The sequence below is a fragment of the Puma concolor genome, chromosome C2 (assembly GCF_028749965.1).
Source record: "Puma concolor isolate L17-30 chromosome C2, mPumCon1.1.hap2, whole genome shotgun sequence".
NCBI classification, from domain to species: domain Eukaryota; kingdom Metazoa; phylum Chordata; class Mammalia; order Carnivora; family Felidae; genus Puma; species Puma concolor.
Genome location: NC_141675.1, coordinates 159,861,644 through 159,884,631, shown reverse-complemented (window position 1 = coordinate 159,884,631; position 22,988 = coordinate 159,861,644). Strand labels below are relative to the sequence as shown.

Here is a 22,988-nt window from a genome sequence, read left to right as displayed (position 1 = left end):
AGAACCTCAGGGCCCTCCCAGGTGTCCTGCTGCTGACCTTCTTCCCGGGCTCTCCGAGAGCCCCCTGAGGGCCTCTGGGTCCAGGCAAGCCTCGGTCTCCCTGAAAAGAAATCGGATGAGGGCACCTCAGAGACCCCGCTGTTGATCACTGCAGATTAGGCAGGGATGGTGGGGGGGGGGGTTCCTCCTGCTCTCCAAGAGGCCCTGGGCAGAAGAAGGACAGGGGGTCCGAGTTCCCCCCGTCCAGCCGGGGAGCTGGGTGCCCGCCCTGGGAGGATGAGTGGCCTCACTTACCTTGGCTCCTTTGTTGCCAACCTCTCCAGCCAGACCCCGGGGCCCCTCAGGGCCAGGGTCTCCCTGTTGGAAGAGAGGCCCAGTTAGCCTGGGCATGTGGAGGGGCAGGGGAGAAGAGGGGATCATTTAACTTCCTGGAGGGGAGGATGCCAGATTATGGCAGGTTTCGCTGGAACAGCAGCCCTGCTCATGCAGGTTCATGCACCAGGATAGGGACTACCACCCATTTCCCAGAGGAGGAAGCCCCTCCTTCAAGCCCTTGACCCAGGTCTTGTGGGATACGGTCAGCCCTCAGATTTTACCACAAAGACAAAGACATCCTGAGTTAGCTACAGGAGTGTGTGTGTCTGCAATCGAAAGCTGCGGGGTGGAGCAGTGCGAAGCCTGCACAGCTGTGCATGTCACTCATGAAACTGGCTTTATCCTGCCCACGCTCCTCGGCAGGGCTTGTGGGTGGGGATGACCTGCCTCCTGTTTTCTGAGAACCTGTAGGAGGTGCCTCTGCCCCCACCAATGGCCAGGACCCAGGGGTCACTTTTGTTTTCCTGGGTGAACCATGGTGGGGGGATGTTGGTTGTCCATTGTCCCATGGCCCTGTCGACACCACGGTGAGACACTGGTGCAGACTCAGCCAACAGCTGCCCCTCTCAGACACTCACCTTCTCACCCTTGGGGCCGTCACCGCCCGGGCTGCCCTTGGCTCCTGGGTCCCCTCTGCGCCCCTGCAGAGAACAGAGGAGGCCTTGGTGGTAGGGCCATGTGGGGCCTCCACGCTCTGCTCTCCACACTTGGACATGGACTTTGGGGGAGGGGCCTTGGTCATCTGTTGGGTAAGTTTTGTTGTACCCAAGGATTTAGGAAATGAGGAGTTCCTGATCAGCTCGTAAGACCTAGTCAATTAGGAGTTTTAGTTGATGTGACTGGGGCCCAGCTTGGACCAGCCATCAGCACGGTCACTCTGTTCACTTCTGGGCGAGGCCAGTCCTCGGGATGTGTCCCCTCTGAGGGTCAGGCTGGGACCAGGTCCCATTTGACCTGCAGTAGACATGAGGGGACAGCTGGGCGGGGTCACCGTGAGGGACCCACAGGGTGCACGCCTGCGTGTAGGTTCAGCCCTCGGAGTGTCTCGCTGGGAGGGCACTGTGGGGACACCAGGTCCGTTCCCAGGCAGCGGAGCCTGGCCAGCAGGGGTCTGGCCCTGCCTGAGTGCTACCGCAGGCGGTCTGTTGCGCCAGGGGGCAAGGGGCACACGAGGAGCAGCTGGAGGATGCAGGGCGCAAAGAGGCCCCAAGCAGGGTGTGGGGGGTGCCCCTGCAGGCGGGGCTGGGTGGGCAGGCCGGACCCAGAGGGAACAGCTCACACCGGCCGGCCGCCACTGACCTCTGGGCCCCAGGGGTCTGTGGGGGAGGAGCGTGAACTCACAGGCTCGCCTTTGGGTCCTCGGGGGCCAGGCCCGCCCTTGGCTCCTTTCACACCGGGACTTCCGGGGGCCCCGTTGTTGCCTTGATACCCCTGCGGAGAGGAGACATGTGAGCCACGGCAGGGAACGGCCCCGCTGAGCGTCCTCACTCCACAGCCCCCGCCGCCGTCGGGTGGGTGTGGGGGGCCCCGGTCACCCGGCAGCGTGCGCAGAGCACAGGGCCTTCCTGCGCTCCCTGCTCTGTGCCGGCGGGCGCGGCTGCTGTCTGGCTGCAGCGGGAGAGCGGGGACCCGCCAGGGGCACTTGCCTTGCTGCCTTTGGCCCCGTTGTCTCCTGGGGGTCCTCTGCGTCCTGGGCGGCCAGCATCTCCCTGGCAAAGTTTGGAGAGATCAATTTCCCATCCCTCGGACGCTGGCAACAGGGCAGGACCCTGCTCTCGAGGGGTGGGCCCCGCACAGCCGCGCGGGCGAGTTCGCCAGGCAGGGGCCCGGCGAAGGGCTGTCCTTCCTGCTCCTCCGGCGGCCTGGGCAGCCAGGAGGGTGGACGCAGAACACCCGAGGGAGCTGAGAGCTTTCCAGAGGGGGCCCGGAGAGGTCTGGGAGGGGATTGGGCTTGTTGCTGTGGCCATCGGGGCACCGCAGAGCTGAGCCAGGATACACGGTCCTAAGCTGGCCATGGACTGCTACCGTTTCGGGCAGGCCACTCTGTGGCCCCCTGTGTGAGAGCACTGCCAGGGCGTGAGTGTCCCATGACCCCCTGGGCGTGGGCACCCGCAACCCTCCTGAGTGCAAGCACCCCATAACTCCCCTGAGTGTGAGTACCCCACAGCCCCAGGGCATGGGTACCCCATGATCCCCTCCCGAGTGTGAGTACCTCTGACTCCCAGTGTGAGCACCATACACCCCATGGACATGGGCACCCCTTGACCCCTCTGGAGGCGGGCACCCCGTGACCCTCTTGAGTGTGAGCGCCCCACACCCCCTGGACATGGGCACCCTGTGACCCCTCAGGCAGGGTACTCCCAGGCCTCCTGCCTGACAGCCGGTTTGCAGGGACAGGCCCTCTCGGCCAGGCTGCCTCTCCCCGGGGCCTGGTGCTGCAGGTGGGGAGAGGGCCACTGGGTCTGTCTTGGAGGGCCTGCCACCTTGGCCAGGCAGCCTACCTTGGTGCCCTGGTCCCCTTGCTCCCCAGGGCTGCCGGCATCACCTGCGTATCCATCGGGGCCCTGCAAGACAGGATGTCAGGGCTGTCCTGGCTCCTGCCCCGAGCGGTGCCGGGGTCAGCTCGGGGCTGGCTGGGGGAGGGCGGCAAACACCCACTGTCTGGATTGAGTGCTCCGCCTGGGTCTCTGCTGCCAGAACCCTCCATCAGGACTCTGAGAAGTAGCCGCCCTTGACCTCCCCCAGAATTCCCTGAGGTTATTCCCTCCTGTGTGACCACGGCCCCAGCTGAACCCTGGGTGGGAGTCAGGTACAGGCAGGAGAGGGGCTGAAGGAAGGGTCTGAGCTTCCTTGCTGCAGCTCGAGGGGCTGGCCACCACCCTGCCCACCCTGCCGGGCACCCAGAGCCAGGGGCTTAACCGGAGGAGGAACACAAGCTGGGCTTACCCGACTCCCGGGGTCTCCCTTGCAGCCAGGAGGCCCAATGCGCCCCAGTTTGCCCTGGAGGAGAGGAGGGGAGGGGAGGAGAGGGGCAGGGTGCGTCAGGGAGGTGTACCAATCATGGGTGTATGCACAGGTGCGGTCTGTGTGGCTTCCACACCCACGGGCACACAGCTGTGTTTCAGCGGCTCGACTGCATGGGGGCATTTCTGTGGGGTGATGGTGAGTCCCCGGGCCGTAGCCAGAACAGAGGGTCCGAGTGCCTCTCCCCGTGCCCACACGTGTGCATGTGCGCAGCCTGCCAGGTGGGCCAGATCTGGAGCACAGGGTGGGCCCTCGGGAACAAATGTCCACTGGCTCTGTCGGTGTTATTTGTCCCGTGTCCACTGGATAGGTGCCACTGGGACCCATCAAGCTACGGGCTGTGGGCAGTGGCCGGTGGGGCCCAGAAGTCTGGCCCTAGGTAAGAACCTGAGGGTCTCCTGGAGGCTCGCTTACCCCCCATACGTCGGAAACACCGATATGCACCTGCACTCCCGCCCAGCCCAGGGAGGGTGCCCAAGACGCACTCTACCTTCTGTCCATCCGTCCCGTTCTTGCCAGCCAGGCCAGGGGCCCCCTGGAGGGAGAGGTGTGATCGTCAACCCGGGAGCAGCAGGAGGGTGGGGCACCCGGCCCGCCCGGCCTGCACAGCCAGCTTACCTTCCGCCCGTCAGCTCCAAATTCACCCTGTGCAGGAGGAAAGTGAGGTGGGTCAGTTAGGCGCCTTCAGCATCGCAGACACCGCTGCCTCAGGGGCCCAGGTCTGCCTTGGACCAAAGAGGCCAGAAGGGCCCCCGAGAGGGCCGCTCGTGGCATGACGACAGGTCCCGTGCCCTGATGGGGGCCACAGGCTCGCTGACGGATGCTGCTGGGGGCTGGGGTCGTGGCTGTGTCAGAGTCTCACCTTCTCTCCTTTGAAACCAGGAACACCCTGAGGTTGGAAGGGAAAAAGAGCAGCGTTACTGTGGGGTGTGAGCTGCACCCACGGGCTCAGGGGAACAGCGGCTGGGTGTCAGCCTCAGGTGGGGTGCTCGATTCGGGGACGACTTCCAAAATATCGAGATGCTTTACTTCTTGCGTTGGGGGTGGAGAGGGTGGCCAGCCCCACCTGACCCAGGCTTGTCCCCACGTCCCACCGGCCATGGGGGCAGAGCGGGCAGCAACTTGCCTTGGGTCCCGGGAATCCAATGGGGCCTTCGATGCCTGGATCTCCCTGTGGAAGAACAGAGGCCACAGCTATAACCCCAGTCCTGGAGAAGCACGGCCGACGGGGCAGGGGTGGGGAGGACACTCACCTGTCGTCCTTTCTGCCCAGGCTCTCCTGGCTCACCCATGTTGCCCTTGGCACCCTAAAAGCAGATGATGGAAAAAGGGGTAAACTAAGGCAGAAAGAGGACAAGAGACTGCAGGAAGCAAGAGGGCAGAGGCTTCTGTACTGCTGTGTCCTGTTTTGGGGCTCCTCTGTGGCCCCACAGAGGCCAGCTGTGGTCCCTGAGGCAACTTCCAGCGACCCGCACCCGGGAGGACCACGGCGGCCAGAGCTGTGGCCACATCCATGCCTGGGCACCACCACCCAGGAGAGAGGGCAGTGGGAGTGTTTACCCGGAGGCCTGGTGGACGTGTGTCTACATCTCTACTGGTTTAAGCAGCTCCCTTAGAAAAGGCGAAAACCTGAGGCTACGTGGTAACAACTTCCCCATTAACTGTCTCTGGGTGGGGGGCGCTCAGCCCCCCGAGGCCTCCCTCCCTCCTCGGCCTTTATCTATAACCTTTGACGTGAACTAGTGGTATTTCTGATACCCTGGTAGTCAGTGTTGTAAGAAAAATGGAAACCTGCCTATTTGACAGACGGCAGAAGCGGGTGCTTTGCATGAATTAGCAACCGCATCACTACAGAAACCTGCTTCCAGTTTCGCTGACGTGCTCGAGCAGGCTGCTTTACCAACCTCAGTACTAACAGAACTGTTCCTACTTTTCTCAAAACGCCATTTAAAAGGACGTAGATAAAAACTGAATTTTGGTACTTCTAAGGTCCGAAGCATTGAGGCCATTCGAGGTGTGGTTGGTCCTAAATTTGGAGCCGAAGAGGCCAGGCCCGGGGGGCTGTGCAGGCGTCTTACCTTCTGTCCGCGGTAGCCCTTGGGGCCGGGAGGCCCAGGGATCTCCAGGCAGCTCACCTTGTAGCACTGAAACAAGAAGCAAGCGGCGTCCAGTAAGGCCCGGGTGGGAGGCCCACTGGGGGGTGGGGTGTGGCGAGCACGGGCTGGAGGCAGGAGCGGACTCAGGAGGTGCCTGGGAAGCCCAAGCCCACACACACTCTGGTCACGTTTGGGAAAACCGAGGCTGGGTTAAACAATGTCTGATCGTAGCCACTTATGCCTGCGTGTCAAACCACCGTGTTTGTGAGCAGCTGTTCTGGGAAGGGGCGTGTTTGCGGGAACCTCGCAGAGTGGGAAGCGACCGTTCCGGGCTGTGAGCTGGCGCTGAGGACGCACAGGGACAGGGGAGTGTCAGAGCTGAAGGTCCTGAGCCACACGGCACACGAGCCCCCTGCCCGTCCTGCTGGCCTGGCTCAGGTGGACAGAGCCCACCAGCGTGGAGGGCGACCCTGAGCCTTGGTCCTCGTGGTGTGTGCTTGGTGGTGACCCTAATGCCCACCCCCGGGTTTAAACAGCCTGGTTTTGGACAGGAGCCCTTCATGCAGACTTAAGAGTCTCAGGCCCAAACGTGGAGCAGAGGGGCCTTGCTGCCTGGCCTCCGCTTGTCTGTCCTAGACGCCGGGGAGCACCAGGGGGCTGGCACGGGGGTAGTCCCTCCTGGGTCAGCGCCTCAGAGGCCCAGCGAGCAGCACCGGGCCAGGGCTGGCAGGAACGGTAAACGTCTCTCACCTCTCCATAGGCTTCATGTTTCTGCAGGAAAGACAGAGAAACCCTGCTTAGCTGAAGCTGCAGGTGGGGCAGCATTGCATCTGGGTGGGAACACTGCACACTGGGGCAGGGGGAGACCCTGCCCGGGGCTTACCCTCTCCGGATGCCTCCCTCACAGATGGGTAAACTGAGGCCCAGAGCAGTGTATGGCCCGCTGCCGTCCCGGGTAAGTGGGTCCCAGGGCTCTGGCCCCCACCGTCCCCTCCTGGTGCCCCGCGGGTTAGGGTCAGGGAGCAGCTCACCATGACCTTGATGATGCGGTTGATGGTGTCCTGGTCGATCTCCGAGTCGGCCTGCATCGTGGCGTAGTTGTTGCGGTAGAGCTCCAAGGGCATGCTGGCGATGTCCCGAAGGCCCTGCTCATTCAGCAGGTTCTGCCTGGGGGCCACGGCGAAGAGCCGGATGCCCTCCTCGCGGGCCCTCTCGGCCTGCGGCTTGATGCCCCCGCACGGGCTGCCGGTGACGTGGCCGTCGGTGATGACCACCGCGAAGTTGACCGCGCCCTTGCTCTTGTGCTGCCGGATCTCCTGGGTCATGTTGGCCAGCGCGCAGTCGGTGAAGGTGCCCCTGCGGAAGGACTGGATGCCCTGCAGGCTCCTGGTGAAGGAGGCCCGGTCGCTGTCGGGCGGGCTGAACACCTCCACCAGGTCGGAGAAGTGCAGGCCGCCGTAGCGCCAGCTCAGGACCACCTGGTCCAGGTAGGCCTCGTCCTGCAGCTGGCTGGTGAACTGCTTCACGAACTGCCGCATGTGGTCGAGCAGGCTGTCGGTGGGGGACTGCATGGTGATGCTCTCCGACGTGTCCAGCACGAAGTACACGTTGATGGGGCAGTCGGCCTTCTCTGGGGGGGCGGGGCACGCGTCACCGGCCGCCCCGGTGGAGGGAGGCCCCGCGCCCGCGGGTTCCGGGCTCTGCCCCCACAGCGGCCCCCTGCTGCCCACCCCGGGCCCCGGCCCCCGGCCCCCGCGGCCAGTACCTGGGCAGTGGTTTCTGTCAGAGGTGCTGGGGCTGATGAGCTCCTGCTGCTGGGCACGGGGGGTCCCCAGGAGCCCCCAGAACAGGAGGGCGGAGCAGGGGCCCCGGAGCATCTTGGTAGCACCCATGCACTCTGGTGTCCTGCAACAGGGAGGAGCGGCCACTGCAGACGGCGCTCGCGGCTCGTGCCGCGGCACCCCTGCGGGCCCCTGGGGCCCTCCTCCCCAGGCGGTGGGAGCGGGCGGTGCGTGGGCTCAGGGAGACGCCCTCTTCCCTCGCCCTAGGCGGGGGCAGGCCGCACACATTTAGTGGGCTAAGAGACTGCGAGCTTTGGGCTTGATTCTGGGTGGATTCAGACGTTCCTGTCTCTGCCCTGCGGGGCTGGGTGCACTAGGCAGATGGCGCGTTCTCGGAAACTGACGTGCCAGTGGCAGGCGTTGGTGACGATGAGCACGGTGCAGGGGGCCTGGGGGCGGGTAGGGCAGAGGGGTCAGTTGGGGTGACTGGGAGGAGGGGTAGCAGGGGAGGGGAGGAGAGGCCCAGGCTGGGGCAGGGTGGCCTTGGCGGTCGATGCCAGCCATCCAGCTGACCCCATGCTGACAGACCAGGGGGAGCGGCCTTGGGATGGGGTGGGGGGGATGAGAGGCAGACAGGCCCGGGGGGCTGGCAGGCGGTGAGTGCCAGGGTCCCGCTCTGTTGGGGGAACAGCGGCGCTGGATGGCGGGGGGTCCTTCCCCAGTGCGGCTCACCGTGTCCTGTCATGTCTTCGTGGGGACCGAGGCTTCCCTGCTGCTCGCTGCCCCTTGCCACCAGACAGATGGGGAGACGGCCTAGGGCATGGGTGGGTGGCTGGGTGGCCTCTGGGGACCAGGAGGGAGAGGAAGGGGCTGGTTCTGGCGGGATTCGCGCAACCTGGGTCACATAAACGCCTCGCTGCCTTTCAGAGCCCCCACAGCAGAGAATGCTGCCCCAGCAGGGACTCCTGGCCTGCCAGTGGGGAGCACTGGTGGGCTGGGCCCTGGGGGCAGTTGGTGTGGTTTCCCTGGTGATGCCCCTCAGCGCATCACCTCTTTTGAGAGGAGGTGGATTTGGGCGGGGGGCAAGTTTAAGGTTCAAGGTCGCTTGGGTTGACGGTAAGAGGGGCTGGTCCTGGTAAAGTTAGGGGTGAACAGGACAGGGCCCTGCCTCCCCAGCAAAGGTCATGGTCAGGTCAAGAGGCCATGACCCTGCAGGCAGAGGCTGTGACCCAGCAGGGCGGTGACGATTGCCCAGACTAAAGCAAGCCCAGTGGGTGTGCCAGGGAATCCAGGGGAGCTTCCTGCATGGGGTGCTGGATGTGCCCAGACGGAGGGGACTGGCTGGAGGAAGGCGAGCTCCTGGCTGAGGGAAGGCTCATTCAGGGAGGGCTGGGGGCAGCCCTTGGCTGAGGCGCGGGTCGGAAAGGTGGCGTGAGGGGCAAGCGAGGGGCTTCCCGAAGAACCTGGAAGCCGGAGGAAGTCAGGCTGCATCAGTCAGAGCAAAGAGGTCCAGAGCCATCAACCACTGGTGACGGCTGCTGTGGTCGCTGTGGGACCTTGGCAGGGCAGGGTGGGGACTGGGCAGGGCTGAGCACTGGGATGTGGGTGCAGCTCTGTCCTCTACGGCCCTCGCCCTGCTGCCCCCAGCCGGGGAGCCTTGAGTCCCATCCTGTCCTGTCTGCTATGGGAGGGGAGGGGTTGCTGAAGGACCGGGGGTTCTGTGCCCCGCTCGGCCCCGCTCTCCATGGGTGCACACACACTGCACAAACCACACATATCACACACACCCACACACGTGCTACTGCACACACAATCAATTAAAAGAGGCGCCCATAATAAGGTGTTCTGGTGAAAAATCTTACTCTCAAATGAAATGAAGGATTAAAAAAGTCATCTACACAGGAGAAAACACAATAACAGCAACAAAATACGTAAAGGACCTAAAGGGAAGAGTTATTTTGGTGTGTGGTGGGCAGCCTCCAGGGGGGGCCGATGACTCCTGCCTCCTGGATCTCATGCCCTTCTGAAATCCTCACGCACTCAGCTGTCACTGGCCTGTGTGAGCTGTGGACAGTGTGTGACTTCCAAGATGAACTCACAGAAGGCATCACGGCTGGTGCCTGGCCCTCTCCCGGGTCACCCACTGGAAGGACGCCAACCGCCATAACATGAAGATGCTCACGCGGCCTCTGCAGAAGCCCACGAGGGAGAACCGAGGCCTCCAGCCAACAGCCAGGTGAGCGAGCCACTGCAGAAACACATCCTCAGCCCAGTCAAGGCTTCATGTGAGCGGAGCCCTGGCCAATTCCCTGACTGTGACTGCAGCTCATCAGGGACCCTGGGCTAGAATCACCTGGCCAAGCCATTCCTGCATTCCTGACCCAAATAAACTATGACATAGCAAACGCTCACTGTTTTAAAGCCCTAAGTTTGGAGGTAATTTATTACACAGCAATAGATAGATAACTAATTAAGGCATCAAACTTTTCCTCCACAATATTATAGACAGAAAAACAATGAGACCGTAACTGCAGAATTTTGTGAAGAAACTAAAATGAACCAAAGATGTCTGTCTAGTCAACCTAGCTTTATGTAAAAGATAAAAGTTTCAGATGTGCAGGGGCTCACCTACATACCATTTCTAAAAAAATTCTGCAGACAACAGAGAAATGAGTAAGAGTAAGTGAGAGAGCAAAGAAACCTGAGAAATACAGTAAAATATAAAAAATGAAGGAAAAAAGGGCCAGAAAGCACAATTAAATGCCAGAAACATCACATGGGCCAGTTGGGACAATATATGTGGATGCTTTAAATTCTTCCGTTAAAGACAAATATTCCCACACACCCTATGTTTACAAGAGCAGGATCAACAACGACCAAACTATAGAAAGAGCACAGATGCCCACTGGCTGATGGGTGGATAAAACAGATGTGGTTTCTGTACACAATGGAATATTACTGAGCCATCAAAAAGAATGAGATCTTGCCATTTGCAACAACACGGAAGGAGCTAGAGAGTGTTACGCTAAGTGAAATAAGTCAGGCAGAGAAAGACAAATATCATATGACTTCACTCATATGTGGAATTTAAGAAACAAAACAAACAAAGGGAGTAAAAAAGAGATAAACCTAAAAACAGGCTCTTAATATAGAGAGCAAACTGATGGGTACCAGAAGGCAGGTGGATGGGGGATGGGTGAAATAGGTGACGGGGATGAAGAGGTACAAACTTCCAGTTATAAAATAAATGAGTCATGGGGACGGACAGCGCAGCATGCACTTCCATGATAACGTCGCGTGGTGACAGGTGGTGACCACGCTAACGGGGGGGGGGGGGATACAGCTGAATGTATAGAATTGTCGAATCACTAGGCCGTACACCTGAAAGTAATCTAGTATTACGTGTCAATTATACTTCAATAAAAAAAGAGAGAAAGAAAAGAAAAATATTCCTAAATTGGATCAAACAATGAAACCTGTCTGATGAGGTTTACACGGGAGTGACACTAGATAGACTGTCACAGATGGTGCAGAGAAACTTAGGGTAGGTGAGCACAGAGAGGAAGATGGTGGGGCCACATCGTAGGGCCAATCTAAATTGGGACAAGGGTGAGGGATGGCGCCAAGAAAAAGATAAAGGCTGCTATCTGATAATGAGTCTATCGGGTTTCGTAGCACAAAATTATATACACCAAAAGTGGTGAAAAATCAAAGAAAAAGCTGACAAGCCAATTATTAATAGAAGACTTTAACTCAGCTTTCAAAGTTCTTGATAGATCACATAAACAATAACAAAAAAGAGGATCTGAATGTCATGTTTTGTAAAACTCTGGTAGTAACAAGTATGGAATATGTATTTTCTAAACATTAGGATTTGGATAATGTGCATAGAACAGACACACACGTACCTAGATCTATCTTTGAAACCTACAAGTAGGGAATGTATGTTCTTTTAAAAATTTTAGAAAATTCATTTCTAGAGCGACCACAAATCAGCTTTAATTAATTTAAAAAACAATTAGAAATTGTAAGGATCAAATTCTCTGAACCACAATGCAAAACCAGTCACTAGTAAGACACACACACAAAAATATTAAAGCATCTGGAAATTTAAAAAACTCTCTCTTGCTAAAACGACATAGGAATTAGTGACAACAGTGTTATGTATCAAAACAAATATTAAAAGGTCAAAGCTGTAACTGCAGGACAATATGTAGCCTTAGATGCTTTATGTTGTAAGATGGAAGATTAGTGTAACAAATTAGACAGTTAAAGAAGCTAAGGGCAAAAGTAAATTAACAAAATGAATCTCAAGAAAATAAGAGAAAGAAAATAATAAGAAATAAACCAATTGATTACAAAACAACAGTAGAACTATAAATACACCTAAGAGCTGGTTCTTTGGAAAAGTCAATAAAGTAAAAAAATTTAATCAAAAATAAAAATGATGAGGCACGAATATAGTAATACAAGAGTTTAGGAATGAGTAAAATAATGTAGTGATGGATGAAGAAGGTTTTGAAGGAGCATACCATGTGCAGCTCTAAGCTAACAGTATGAAAGACCATGCTCTGGAAGAGTCTGAGGAGAGGTGCGGAACTGATGGGACTCGGCCCCAGAAGGGGACACGCCCCTAGGGTTCTGGCCCACATGGATTTGGGTCTTCAAGGACAAATGCTTCTCTGCCTGTTCCAAAACATAAAAAGATAAGCTTTTCAATTCATTTTTAAACTTGGAAAAGCCAGAGGCCAAAAATTGATCAAGGAAGTCCCTAAAGGAACTCTATAGACAAATCTCACTTTTAAACACAGTTGCAAAAATCCTAATAGAGACTAGACAATAAAGTCCAGTAGCATGTTAAGGACGACTGTACCAAAGCTAGACGAAGTTAGTTTAGAAATACGATGATGCGACACTACAAAGCATATTAACATGAAGCACATTAATATAAAAAGAAAATCATGTAACTGGTTTAAGGAGCCCAGAAACATCCATTTCTGACTGAAAAAAAAAAAAAAGGCAAACTTCATAAGAAATTTAGGAGTTGAATTAACATTACAAAGCATCTAAATTTAAAATCAACAAACAATATCGTATTTTATACAGAAACTAAAATAGACGTCCTTATCTTTGTAGGGCACAGATTCCATCAAGAATCTGGACCATTCCATGTGACACAAATGCACAGATGCCCATGTACAGAAATCACACCTTTCATGAACTCAGGGAGTCCATCCATGGACCTGACCCCAGATTAAAAATTCCTGCACTCAGGGGTGCCTGGGGGCGCTCAGTCGGTTGAGTGTCCAACTTCAGTTCAGGTCAGGATCTCGTGGTTCGTGAGTTCGAGCCCCACGTCGGGCTCTGTGCTGACAGCTTGGAGCCTGGAGCCTGCTTCGGATTCTGCGTCTCCCTGTCTCTCTGCCCCTCCCCCACTAGTTCTCTCTGTCTCTCAAAAATAAATAAACGTTAAAACAACAACAGCGACCACAACAAAAACCTCCTGCGCTCAAACAACGTCCGCAGACAAAAAGACAAGACAAAAACCTCTCTGGTTTTCAGTGTTGTGTTGGAAGCCAATGCAACAGGACCATAAGAAGAAATAAAGTATAAATCTTGGAAAGGGAAGAGACGGAAAGTGCCCTCACTAAAGACGGGACTGTCCACCCAGAAAACCCAATAAAATCAATTGTAAAAAGTTTATGGGAAGGCAGGGGAGGTTCAGTGAGGCAGTTATAAGAAAAATATATACGAAAGGCTGTCAATTTTCTTCTGTCGGCAACAACTAGTGAGGAAATCCAATGGAAAAAGCACTATTTACATTAGCAAGAAAAGCAATGTAAATCTAAGGAGTGAACTTCAGAATCTAAGAATGTGCAGGACTCATTAAACAAACTCAAAAAAAATTTCTAAGGAACACACAGGAGAGACAAACCTTGTTCCTGGATGAGAAACACAGTATTTAAGAATATCAGTTCTTTTTTTATTTTTTAAATTATTTTAAAAATAAAATGTATTGTTAAGTGGGCTAACATACAGTGTGTACGGTGCGCTCTTGGGTTTGGGGGTAGATCCTGGTGCTTCATCACTTACACACAACCCGGCGCTCATCCCAAACAGCGCCTTCCTCAGTGCCCATCACCCATTTCCCCCTCTCCCCTCACCCCCATCAACCCTCAGTTTGTGCTCTGTATTTAAGAGTCTCTAATGGTTTAAGAATATCAGTTATTTCCAACCGGATCTACACCTGAATGTAATTTTGACTAGAATCTCCAGGAAACATTTTTGCTTCGTGCCTGCCGACATGTTGACAAAAAGAACCCGAGGCAGAAAGAATAAAGGGTGGCTGAGAGCAACAAAAGACACAGGGTAACGAGGAGAGTTGTGCTATCAAGGGCTCGCGCCACAATAAGACCGCAGCGATCCGGCACTTATGGTTTGGTGGTGGACTGCGCCAACAGGCCACCCGGCAAGCAACGGGCCACGCCGCCCGGAACTGGGCTGAGACTGGCCCTTCTGCGCAGCGACGGGGTCCTGGGCCAGGGCTCCCCGACGTGATGAGAAACGGGCGTAGTCTGGCCTGGACCCAGATAAATTCCAGAGGTGAGTGCGAAACAGACTAAGAAGCGTTTGGGGAAAACATGGAAAGAATGAGACGACGAGGGAATAATATCTCCTACGATCGCCGTGCACCAGACACCACGCTACCTCTCCTCACGCAACACGACCGCCCTCGGGCACTGGTACCCTGACGGTCCCCGCCTCCCAGGGAGGAGACGGAGACCAAGTGGAGGCAACTTGTCCAGGATGCTCAGCCAAGAGCTGAGGTCCAAAGCCAGGCGGCACGGCTCGGGGTCCACTCTCTTGATAACTGGACTCCCACAGGGGACCTTCCTCATAGCACAAATGTGAGCAGCCCTGGGACAGACCAAGAGCCAGACAACAGTCTTTCCAAGATTCCATATTTTTCTGAAGTTTACTTACTTATGTATGTATTTATTTATTTAAGAGTGAGGGAATACATGTCAGTGGGGGAGGGGCAGAGAGAGAGAGAGAGAATCCCAAGCAGGCTCCATGCTGACAGCATGGAGCCCAATGAGGGGCTCGATCCCACAAATCATGAGATCATGACCTGAGCCCAAACCAAGAGTCGGATGCTTAACCGACTGAGTCACCCAGGTGCCCCAAGATTTCATATTTTTAAGGTTTAAAAATTTTGATGGCCTGCTATTAGGTGTGCAATGTTTATAACTATTACAGTTTCTTGCTCTATTGAAATTTTTATTAACATATAATGTCTTTTGTCTCTTGTAACTGTTTTTGACTTAAAGTCCATTTTACCAGACATTACAGCCACCCTGCTCTCTTTTGGTTCTGAATTGCATGGAATAACTTTTCCATCCTTTCACTTTTTTTTTAATGGTTATTTATTTTTGAGACAGTGAGGGTGAGAGGGGGAGGGGCAGACAGAGAGGGAGACAGAGGATCTGAAGCTGGGTCTGCGCTGACAGCACAGAGCCCAATGTGGGGCTCAAACTCACGAACTGTGAGATCATGTCCTGAACCAAAGTCGGACGCTTAACCAACTGAGCCACCCAGGAGCCTCCTCCATCCTTTGACTTTTAACCTACTTGTGTCCCTGGATGTAATGTGAGTCTCTTTTACACAGCTGACCCTTGAAAAGTGCGAGGGTCAGGGACGCCAACCCCCCGCTCCCCACACTGTGTAAAACTTTCGACTCCCCCAGACTTAACTGCTAATAGCCTACTGTTGGCTGGAAGCCTTATTGATAATAGAGAGTCGATTAACACTTACCGTGTATGTTATACGTATTACAGATTCTAATGCTACAGTAAGCTAGAGAAAAAAATGTTAAGAAAATCATATGGAAGAGAAAATACCTTTATAGTACCGTAGTGCAGAAAATCTGCACGTAAGTAGGCCTGCACAGTTCAAACTCAGGTTCAAGGGTTGGCTGCAGTTGGATCGTGTTTGTTTATAATCCATTCTGCCAGTCTCTGTCTTTTGATTGGAGAGTGTAATCTTTACAATTAATGTAACTACTGATAAGGAGAGACCCACTTCCATCCTTTTGCTATTTGTTTTCTATATACCTTATAGCTTTTTGTTTCTCATTTTCTGCATTACAACTTTTTCTGTGTTTAGTTGATCTTGTAGTGAAACATTTACATTCTTTCCTCATTTCTCTTTGTGTGTATTCTTTAGGTATCTATGGTTACCAGGGGGATTACATTTAACATCCTAAAGTTACAACATGCTAATTTGAATTTATATCAGCTTTACTTCAGTATTATACAAAACCTCTGCTCCTTTACAAGCTCTACCCCTATCGCTTTCAGTTACTGATGTCAAAAAACTACGTTTTTATACATTGTGTATTCAAAACATAACAAAATATTATTTTTAATGCATTAGTTTCTTAAGTTATGTAGAAAGCAAAATGTGGAATTACCGTTGTTACTATAACATTAACTTTTATAATTGCTCATGTGTTTATCTTCACTGAGATCTTTATTTCTCCATCTGGCTTCAAGTTACTGTCTAGAGTCCTTCCATTTCACCCTGGAGGACTCCCTTGGGTGTTTCTTGAAGGTCAGGTCCAGTAGTAACAAATTCCCTCAGCTTCTGTTTATCTGAGAATGTTTTAATTTTCCCCTCACTTTTGGAGGACAGTTTTGCTAGATATAGAATTTTTGGGTGACAGTTTTTTTTTTTCTTTTAGCATTTTGAATAACATCAGCCCACTGCCTCTGGTCTCCCAAGTTTCTGATGAGAAATCTGTGGGTAATCTTATTGAGGACACGCGGATATCATGAGTCACGTCTCCTGCTTATTTCAAAAATTTCTTTGTCTTGGTTTTTTGATAGTTTGATGACAATGAGTCTCAGTGTGAGTCTCTTTGAATTTATCCTACCTGGAGTTCATGGAGCTTCTTGGATTTTATGTTCATGTCTTTATCAAAGTTGGAAGTTTTGAGCCATTATTTCTTCAAATACTTTTCCTGCCTGCTTCTCTCTCTCCTCTCCTTCTGGGACTCCCACACTGTGCATGCTGGTCCTTTAGGCTCATTCACTTTTCTTTGATCTTTTTTATTTATGTTCCTCAGACTCAATAGTTTGCACTGTCCTATCTCCAACTTCCCTGGCTCTTTCTTCTGTCTGCTCAAGTCTGCCTTTAAATTCTTCTAAGGAAGTTTTCATTTTAGTTATTGTACTTTTCAGCTCCTTTATTTCTTTTTGAATTCTATATAGATATCTCTTTATTGGTATTTCCTTTTTTTTCAGACATTGTTTTCTTGATTTCTTTAATGCTTTCCTCTAGTTTTTTTGAGCGTTTTTAAGATGGTTGTGTTTAGGTCTGCCTAGTAGATCCACCATCAGGTCTTTTTCAGGGTTAGTTTCTGTTGGTCTATGTTTTTTTTTTCCCTTTAAACAGGCCATACTTTCCTGTTTCTTTGTATGATTTGTGATTTTTTTTTGTTGTTGTTGAAAACTGGACATTTGAATCTAATGATGTGATATGTCTGGAAATCAGATTCTCCTTCCCCAGGGCTTGCTGTTTGTTTGGTTTTGATTGTTATAGGCCGTCTTCGTGCCAAGGATCAGCCTGAAGTGTAAGTAAGAGGTATTCTCAGGTGTTTCCTGACCACACACCTTCCCTGAACAGGTTCACTGCCCACCTAATTCCTCTCTATATGCAGCTGCATTCTAATGCCCTACTCTTCAATGTCTGGCTCCCCCAAAAAGAAAGAGAAAAGTGAATAGGGAAAAAAAAGTGGCAATACTTTAAATCCCCTGTAAGTAAATTCAGCCAGAGAAGGAAGGGATGGGGACTTGCAATGATGGGAGGAAAGGAAACAACAATGGCAGCCTCAATGGTTTAAGAAGAAAATATCACAGAAAGTAGCTTCTCTGTACACCAACAAATTGGATAGCCTTGGGGAAATGGACAAATTCCTAGAAACACAAAACCTGCAAACCATGAAGAAACAGAAATTCCGAACAGATCTATAACTAGTACCGACATTGAATAAGGAACTGAAAATCTCCTGACAAAGAAAAGCCCTGAACCTGATGGCTTCGCTGGTGAGTTCTACCAAACGTTAAAGAAGAACTAACACCAGCACTTCTTAAACTTTTCAAAAAAAGTTGAAGAGGAGGGAATATTCTCTTACTCATTCTATGACATCAGCATGATGCTGATGCCAAAGTCAGACAAAGATACTACAAGAAAAGAAAATACAGACCAGTAATCCTATTGAACAATGACACAAAAATCCTCCACAAAGAATTACCAAACAGAATTCAATAGGATAGTAAAAGGATTAAATACCATGAGCAAGTGGGATTCATTCCTGCAATGCAAGTATAGTTCAACATCTGAAAATTGACCAGTGTAATATAACCCACATGATCTCTCAATGCAGAAAAATCTTTTGATAAAATTTAATATCCTTTCATGATAGAAACACCCCAAAACTAGGAATAGAAAGAACCCATCTCAATATAACAAAAGCCATATATGAAAATTGACTTGGATGTACATGTTCATGGATCGGAAGACAATATTAAGTTGAGTGGTATTGATGTCAATACCACTCAAAGTGATTTATAAATTTAATTCAATCTCTATCAAAATCCAAATGATGATTTTTGCAGAAATAGAAAAAAAATTCTAAATCCATAAGAAACCTCAAGGGACCCTGAATAACATAAACAATCTTAAAAGAGAAGACCAAAGCTGGAGGACTCACACTTCCTCATTTCAAAACTTACTACAAAGCTATAGTAATGAAAACAGTGTGGTGCTGGCATAAAGACAGACATATAGACCTGTGGAATAGAGTCCAGAAGTAATCCTTGCATACATATTCAAGTACTTTTCAACAAAGGTGGTGGGGTTAAAGAGAGTTCTTTTCAGCAAATGGTGCTGGTGCAGTGAAAAATGAGTATCCACAAGCAAAAGAATGAAGTTGGGCCCTTACCTAACACCAGACACAAAAATTAACTCAAAGTGGATCCACGATCTAGATATAAGACCTAAATCTATAAAACTAAGAAGAAACGTGGGGCAAAACCTCACAACATTGCAGTTGGCAATGATTTCTTGGCTGTGACACCAAAAGCATAAGCCACTTAAGAAAAAATAGGGGGCGCCTGGGTGGCGCAGTCGGTTAAGCGTCCGACTTCAGCCAGGTCACGATCTCGCGGTCCGTGAGTTCGAGCCCCGCGTCGGGCTCTGGGCTGATGGCTCAGAGCCTGGAGCCTGTTTCCGATTCTGTGTCTCCCTCTCTCTCTGCCCCTCCCCCGTTCATGCTCTGTCTCTCTCTGTCCCAAAAATAAATAAACGTTGAAAAAAAAAAATTAAAAAAAAAAAAAAAAGAAAAAATAGACAAACTGAATTTTCTGAAAAATAAAACATTTTGTGTATGAAAAGATACTATCCACAGAGTCAAAAGGCAACCCTACAGAATGGGAAAAAGTCTTTGCAAATTGTACATGTGGTAAGGGATTAAAGTCCCGAATAGATAGAGAACTTCTAAAACTCAACAACAAAAAAAACCAAACAACTTGACTCAAAAATGGATGAAGGACTTGAATAGAAATTTCTCCAAAGAAGATATACAAATGGCCAATGAGCACATGAAAAGATGCTCAACGTCATGAATTATTAGAGAAGCACATACCAAAGTTCTGAGGATATCACCTCATACTCGTTAGGACGGCTAAGATTTAAAAAAACCCAGGAAATAACACATGTTGGAGGATGTGGAGAAATTGGAATTATTGGCTGGAATGTAAAACAGTAGAGCCTCTGTGGACAATGGTACGGTGGTTCCTCAAAAAAAAAAAAAAAAGATAAAATTACAATATGATCCAGCAATTCCATTTCTGGCTATATACCACCCCCCAAATCAAAAGCCGGGTCTCAAAGAGATATTTGTACACCCATCTTCATTGCTCACGTTAGTGGTTACTCCCAATAGCTAAAACATGAAAACAACCCAAGTGTCCACTTGCATCACTTGAATGGATAACCACAGTGCAAGCACAGAATATAGTGCAGTATATTCACACAGTGCAGTATTATTCAGCCTTAAAGAGAAAGGAAATTCTGTCACCTGCCACAACATGGATGAACCTTGAGGATACAGTATGTTCAGTGAAATACGCCAGTGACAAAAAAACAAATACTGTAAGATTTCAATTATATGAGGGACTTAGAATATTGAAAAAATCACAGACAGAAAGTGGAATGGTGGCTGCCAGGGACTGGGGACGGGAAAGGGGAGTTAGTGTTTAATGGGTACAGGGTTTCAGTTTTTCGAGAGGAAAGGAATTTCAGAGACGGAGATGATCATGTACCTAATACCACTGAGCTCTACACTTAAAAATGGTTACGACAATAAGCTTTATGTTATGTGTATTTTACCATAGTTTTTAAAAACTGGGGGGAAAAGTCCTTACAAATTAGTAAAACTGAGCACCCATTAGGAACACGGGGAAACCACAACCAGGCAAATGGTCAGTAATCAAAAGCTGTCGAAGGCACAGGAATCGAGGCCCTATAGACAGACCAACAGTGCGTGGCTCCTCACCCATGAAACCGGCATGTGAGAAAACCAAAACAAACCAAACAGCAATCCTGCCCGTTGTGGAGAATGCCAGCGTCCTTCCCCACTTTCCTGGTGCGTATCTGACGGGAAGCCTGAAAGCCTTGACACTTGTCAGAGCTTTTTACCCAGAGCCACTCTCCCAGCGGCAGGGGCCCCTCACCACTGGATCCCCACCTCCACCTGCTTATTACAGCGGCTGCAATGGGCCACCACGAGGCTCACACACTGTGTGGCGTGGAGCGTTGACATGTTTTAGGTCACCCGGGAGGGTGTGTGTACCGTCTGTGGAGAATGTCGCTTTATGACATGGCCCAATGCCACGCCTCGCCCCTCGGGTGGGGGTTGGGCTCCCCCAGGTGCTGCTCAATGAGCAGCATCCCATGATCCTTGCTTCTTTGCAGGTGCACCCCGCACCAGGGTCCCCCCTTCACTTTGCACAAATGTGTGAAAGAAGCCAGAGAAGGGACTGATCCACTGAAATGTGGAAAGAATCAAACTATTTGTGGTTTTCTTAATCATAAGAACTAAGTTCTTCCAGCATCACAAAGCATTCTGTAGGTGCAAACGTGGTCTTCCCATACTCTGCACCCGGAGACCCTTGGCAGCCCTGGCAGTGAAGAGGGCAGGTACTATTAAGCCCAGCCTGGTCCTACAGATGAGAAGATGCTGGCTGGGGAGGAGGGTGGGCCGGCCCACAGCCGCTGCCGAGGCCCCAGCTCCTTCTCCTCGGCACTGGCCGTCCCTCTTCTGACCTGGCCCATCCCAGGGTGCTCATCTGAAGGCCCCCCTACTGCCCACAGCTCGCGGAAACACAGAGCCACCCTTCTGGCCAGTGACGCCGAGTCCGCTGCGTGTCATATGCACTGGCCGGGGCCGGGGCCCGGGCAGCGCCCAACCTGGTGGCCCAGTGGCAGGAGCCCTACCTACTCTGTCCCTGCACGGTGCCTTCCCTAACCGCTGTGCCCAACGACAGCCCCCGCCCTGCTGCGGACTTTGTCAGCCTCCCGGGTTTCTTTCATTAGCACATGGTGGCAGCGTCACGGTGGCCAGCAGGGCCCAGTGGCGCATCGATTCCTGAGTCTGCCAATGGGCCACACCTGGGACTCTTGTGCCCACCCCCTCCAGCCTGGCCTGGGAGACTCCAGGTCACATATGCCCGGGGCTCCTGCCTCCGCTCCCCCCACCCCACTCTCCTGCCTCTGAATAACATCAGGAAGGCAGACAGTGTCCCTCCTCAGAGCCCCAAAGGCCTGTCCTGCCTCCTGGCCTGGTGAGATGAGGCTGGGAATAAACCCCAAAAGGCTTTCTTGTTGTTGTTAAACAAATGTAAGATTATCCCCGGGCCAGAACTCCTTTATTGGAAGAAAAAAACCCGCGAATCTGTGGATCTCCAGCTTCCTTCTTCTTGGGCATTAATCTAAAAATGAGGTTCCTTTTCTTGGGGACAGCTGGGTAGACAGAAGGTATGGGTGCTGGAGCTGGTGATTTTCTCCCTGGGTACGGGGGGGGGGGGGGGGCGGGGGTGGTGGTGGTGGTGGTGGTGATATGCCCTGTGGGCACACCTGAGGCACCACGCCCTGCTGGTTTTTGTGTTGTTAGTATCAGAGACCTCTCAGTTGACCCCCCCACCCCTACCCTAAAGCCTTGCTCTAAGGGTGCTGGGACCCCAGGGCCCTATTAAACTGGATGAGGAGTCCTGGGAGGGTGTGGGGTCTGGCCCAGCAAGGGGGCCGTCACAGGCGCCACCAGCCAGGACTCCTACTTCTGCTCCCCCTGCTTAGTCTCACCCGGCAGACTTTGGTGGGCGGCGGGGCTGGAGAATGCGGGTGGGCCACCTCCAGCCTCAGAGGAATGGGGCGCAGGCTAGACTTTTGCTGATTCTAGAGCGAGGGTGGAGGGGTGACCTGTCCTCTCCACTAGAGTATCAGGGACCCTTTGTCACCTGAAGAGTGCCTGGGGGGCCCTGGAGAGCTCATTCTGGACCTGGCAGCTCCTTCCAGAAGGAGGAGGAACAGGCTCTCCCTCTTGAGCCCAGAGGAGAGGGACCAGCCCCGCTGGAGACCCGGTGCGGGTTCCAAGTCAGAGGGGCTGGTCTTCCCGTGGGGGGTGACTTGGGCTCCTCAGCCCTCCGAATGTGATCTCTAGGCCAGAGATAAAACCAAACTCCCAGGAAGCAGCCAGGGGTCCGCCTGCACACGCTGAGCCCCTGGGGGCTATTTGGTGAGGAGGTGACCGCGAGGTCTCCCCGGCTGTCCCAGCAGCCAAGCCCGGAAGCCGCAGAGTCTTCGCACCGAGCCCGGAAATGGAGGAATCCCTCCCAAACCCCTCAGCTCTGCCCCAGAAGGTGCCAAAGAGGGGGCGGCCAGATGAGTCCCTCCCCCGGTCCCCACCGCGTCCTAAGCAGCGGGCGTGGGGAGCTCGGAGGGAGGGCAAGCAGCTGGAACGGGGGTCGCCAGGCCTGCGCGCCCCCGGCCCCCTGGACCCCCGCGAGGAGCTCGCTCGCCACCGGGGAGGCCAGCCGGCCGGCGGGTCCCAAGGCGCCCGCGCGCGGCCGCGGCTCCAGGCGGGTGCCGGGCCGGCCGAGCGGCGCTTACCTGACCCCGGAGCGCGCGGGGCGCCCTCGCCGGACACGTCTCGAGGAGCTCCGGGTGCTGGCGGCCGCGACACGGGCTCCGAGCGGGCAAGAGGGAGGGGTCCGCGGCGGGGGCCGCCCACTTTATACGCCTCCCGCCGCCCGCCAGGGCCGCGCCCCGACGCCCCGACAGCGCGGACAGCGGGAGGCGCTGCGGCCCCGCGGATGGCGGGGGACCAGGGGTGGGAAGTGAGGGCCCTGGGGTGGGGCATGTAGGGTCGGAGGGGTGGACTGGGGGGCGGGAAGTGAAGAGGGCACGGTGGGGAGGAAGGGACAGGGGTGCAGTGTGGCGGGGGGACCGAGGGGGGCCGGGAGGACGGAGGGTTGGAAGGGGACACGGGGGGGGGGGGGGGGCACTGCTGGAAACAGGGCGTGGCCGGGGCGCGGGCGCTGCCACCTCTCCTTGAACTGGTCCGAAGCCCCCGCCCCAGCGGTCCTCACAG

The 22,988-nt window shown here is 53.1% G+C and overlaps 1 protein-coding gene across 2 annotated transcripts in view; it reads right to left on the bottom strand.

The window, feature by feature from the left end:
• Positions 1–22,660, bottom strand: part of COL6A2 (collagen type VI alpha 2 chain) — a 32,719-nt gene extending 10,059 nt beyond the window's left edge. For both annotated transcript variants that reach the window (XM_086676197.1, XM_086676198.1), the window contains exons 1-17: positions 22,508–22,660; positions 7,261–7,400; positions 6,527–7,125; positions 6,246–6,266; positions 5,478–5,543; positions 4,653–4,706; positions 4,526–4,570; positions 4,262–4,288; positions 4,018–4,044; positions 3,890–3,934; positions 3,322–3,375; positions 2,877–2,939; positions 2,022–2,084; positions 1,717–1,806; positions 954–1,016; positions 295–357; positions 38–100 (exon numbers count right to left, since the gene is read on the bottom strand). In XM_086676197.1, the coding sequence (XP_086532323.1) occupies positions 38–100; positions 295–357; positions 954–1,016; positions 1,717–1,806; positions 2,022–2,084; positions 2,877–2,939; positions 3,322–3,375; positions 3,890–3,934; positions 4,018–4,044; positions 4,262–4,288; positions 4,526–4,570; positions 4,653–4,706; positions 5,478–5,543; positions 6,246–6,266; positions 6,527–7,125; positions 7,261–7,387 (1,470 nt within the window). In that variant the 5' untranslated portion in view covers positions 7,388–7,400; positions 22,508–22,660. The remainder of the gene's footprint in view (positions 1–37; positions 101–294; positions 358–953; positions 1,017–1,716; positions 1,807–2,021; positions 2,085–2,876; positions 2,940–3,321; positions 3,376–3,889; positions 3,935–4,017; positions 4,045–4,261; positions 4,289–4,525; positions 4,571–4,652; positions 4,707–5,477; positions 5,544–6,245; positions 6,267–6,526; positions 7,126–7,260; positions 7,401–22,507) is intronic.
• Between the last annotated feature and the right edge of the window lie 328 nt (positions 22,661–22,988).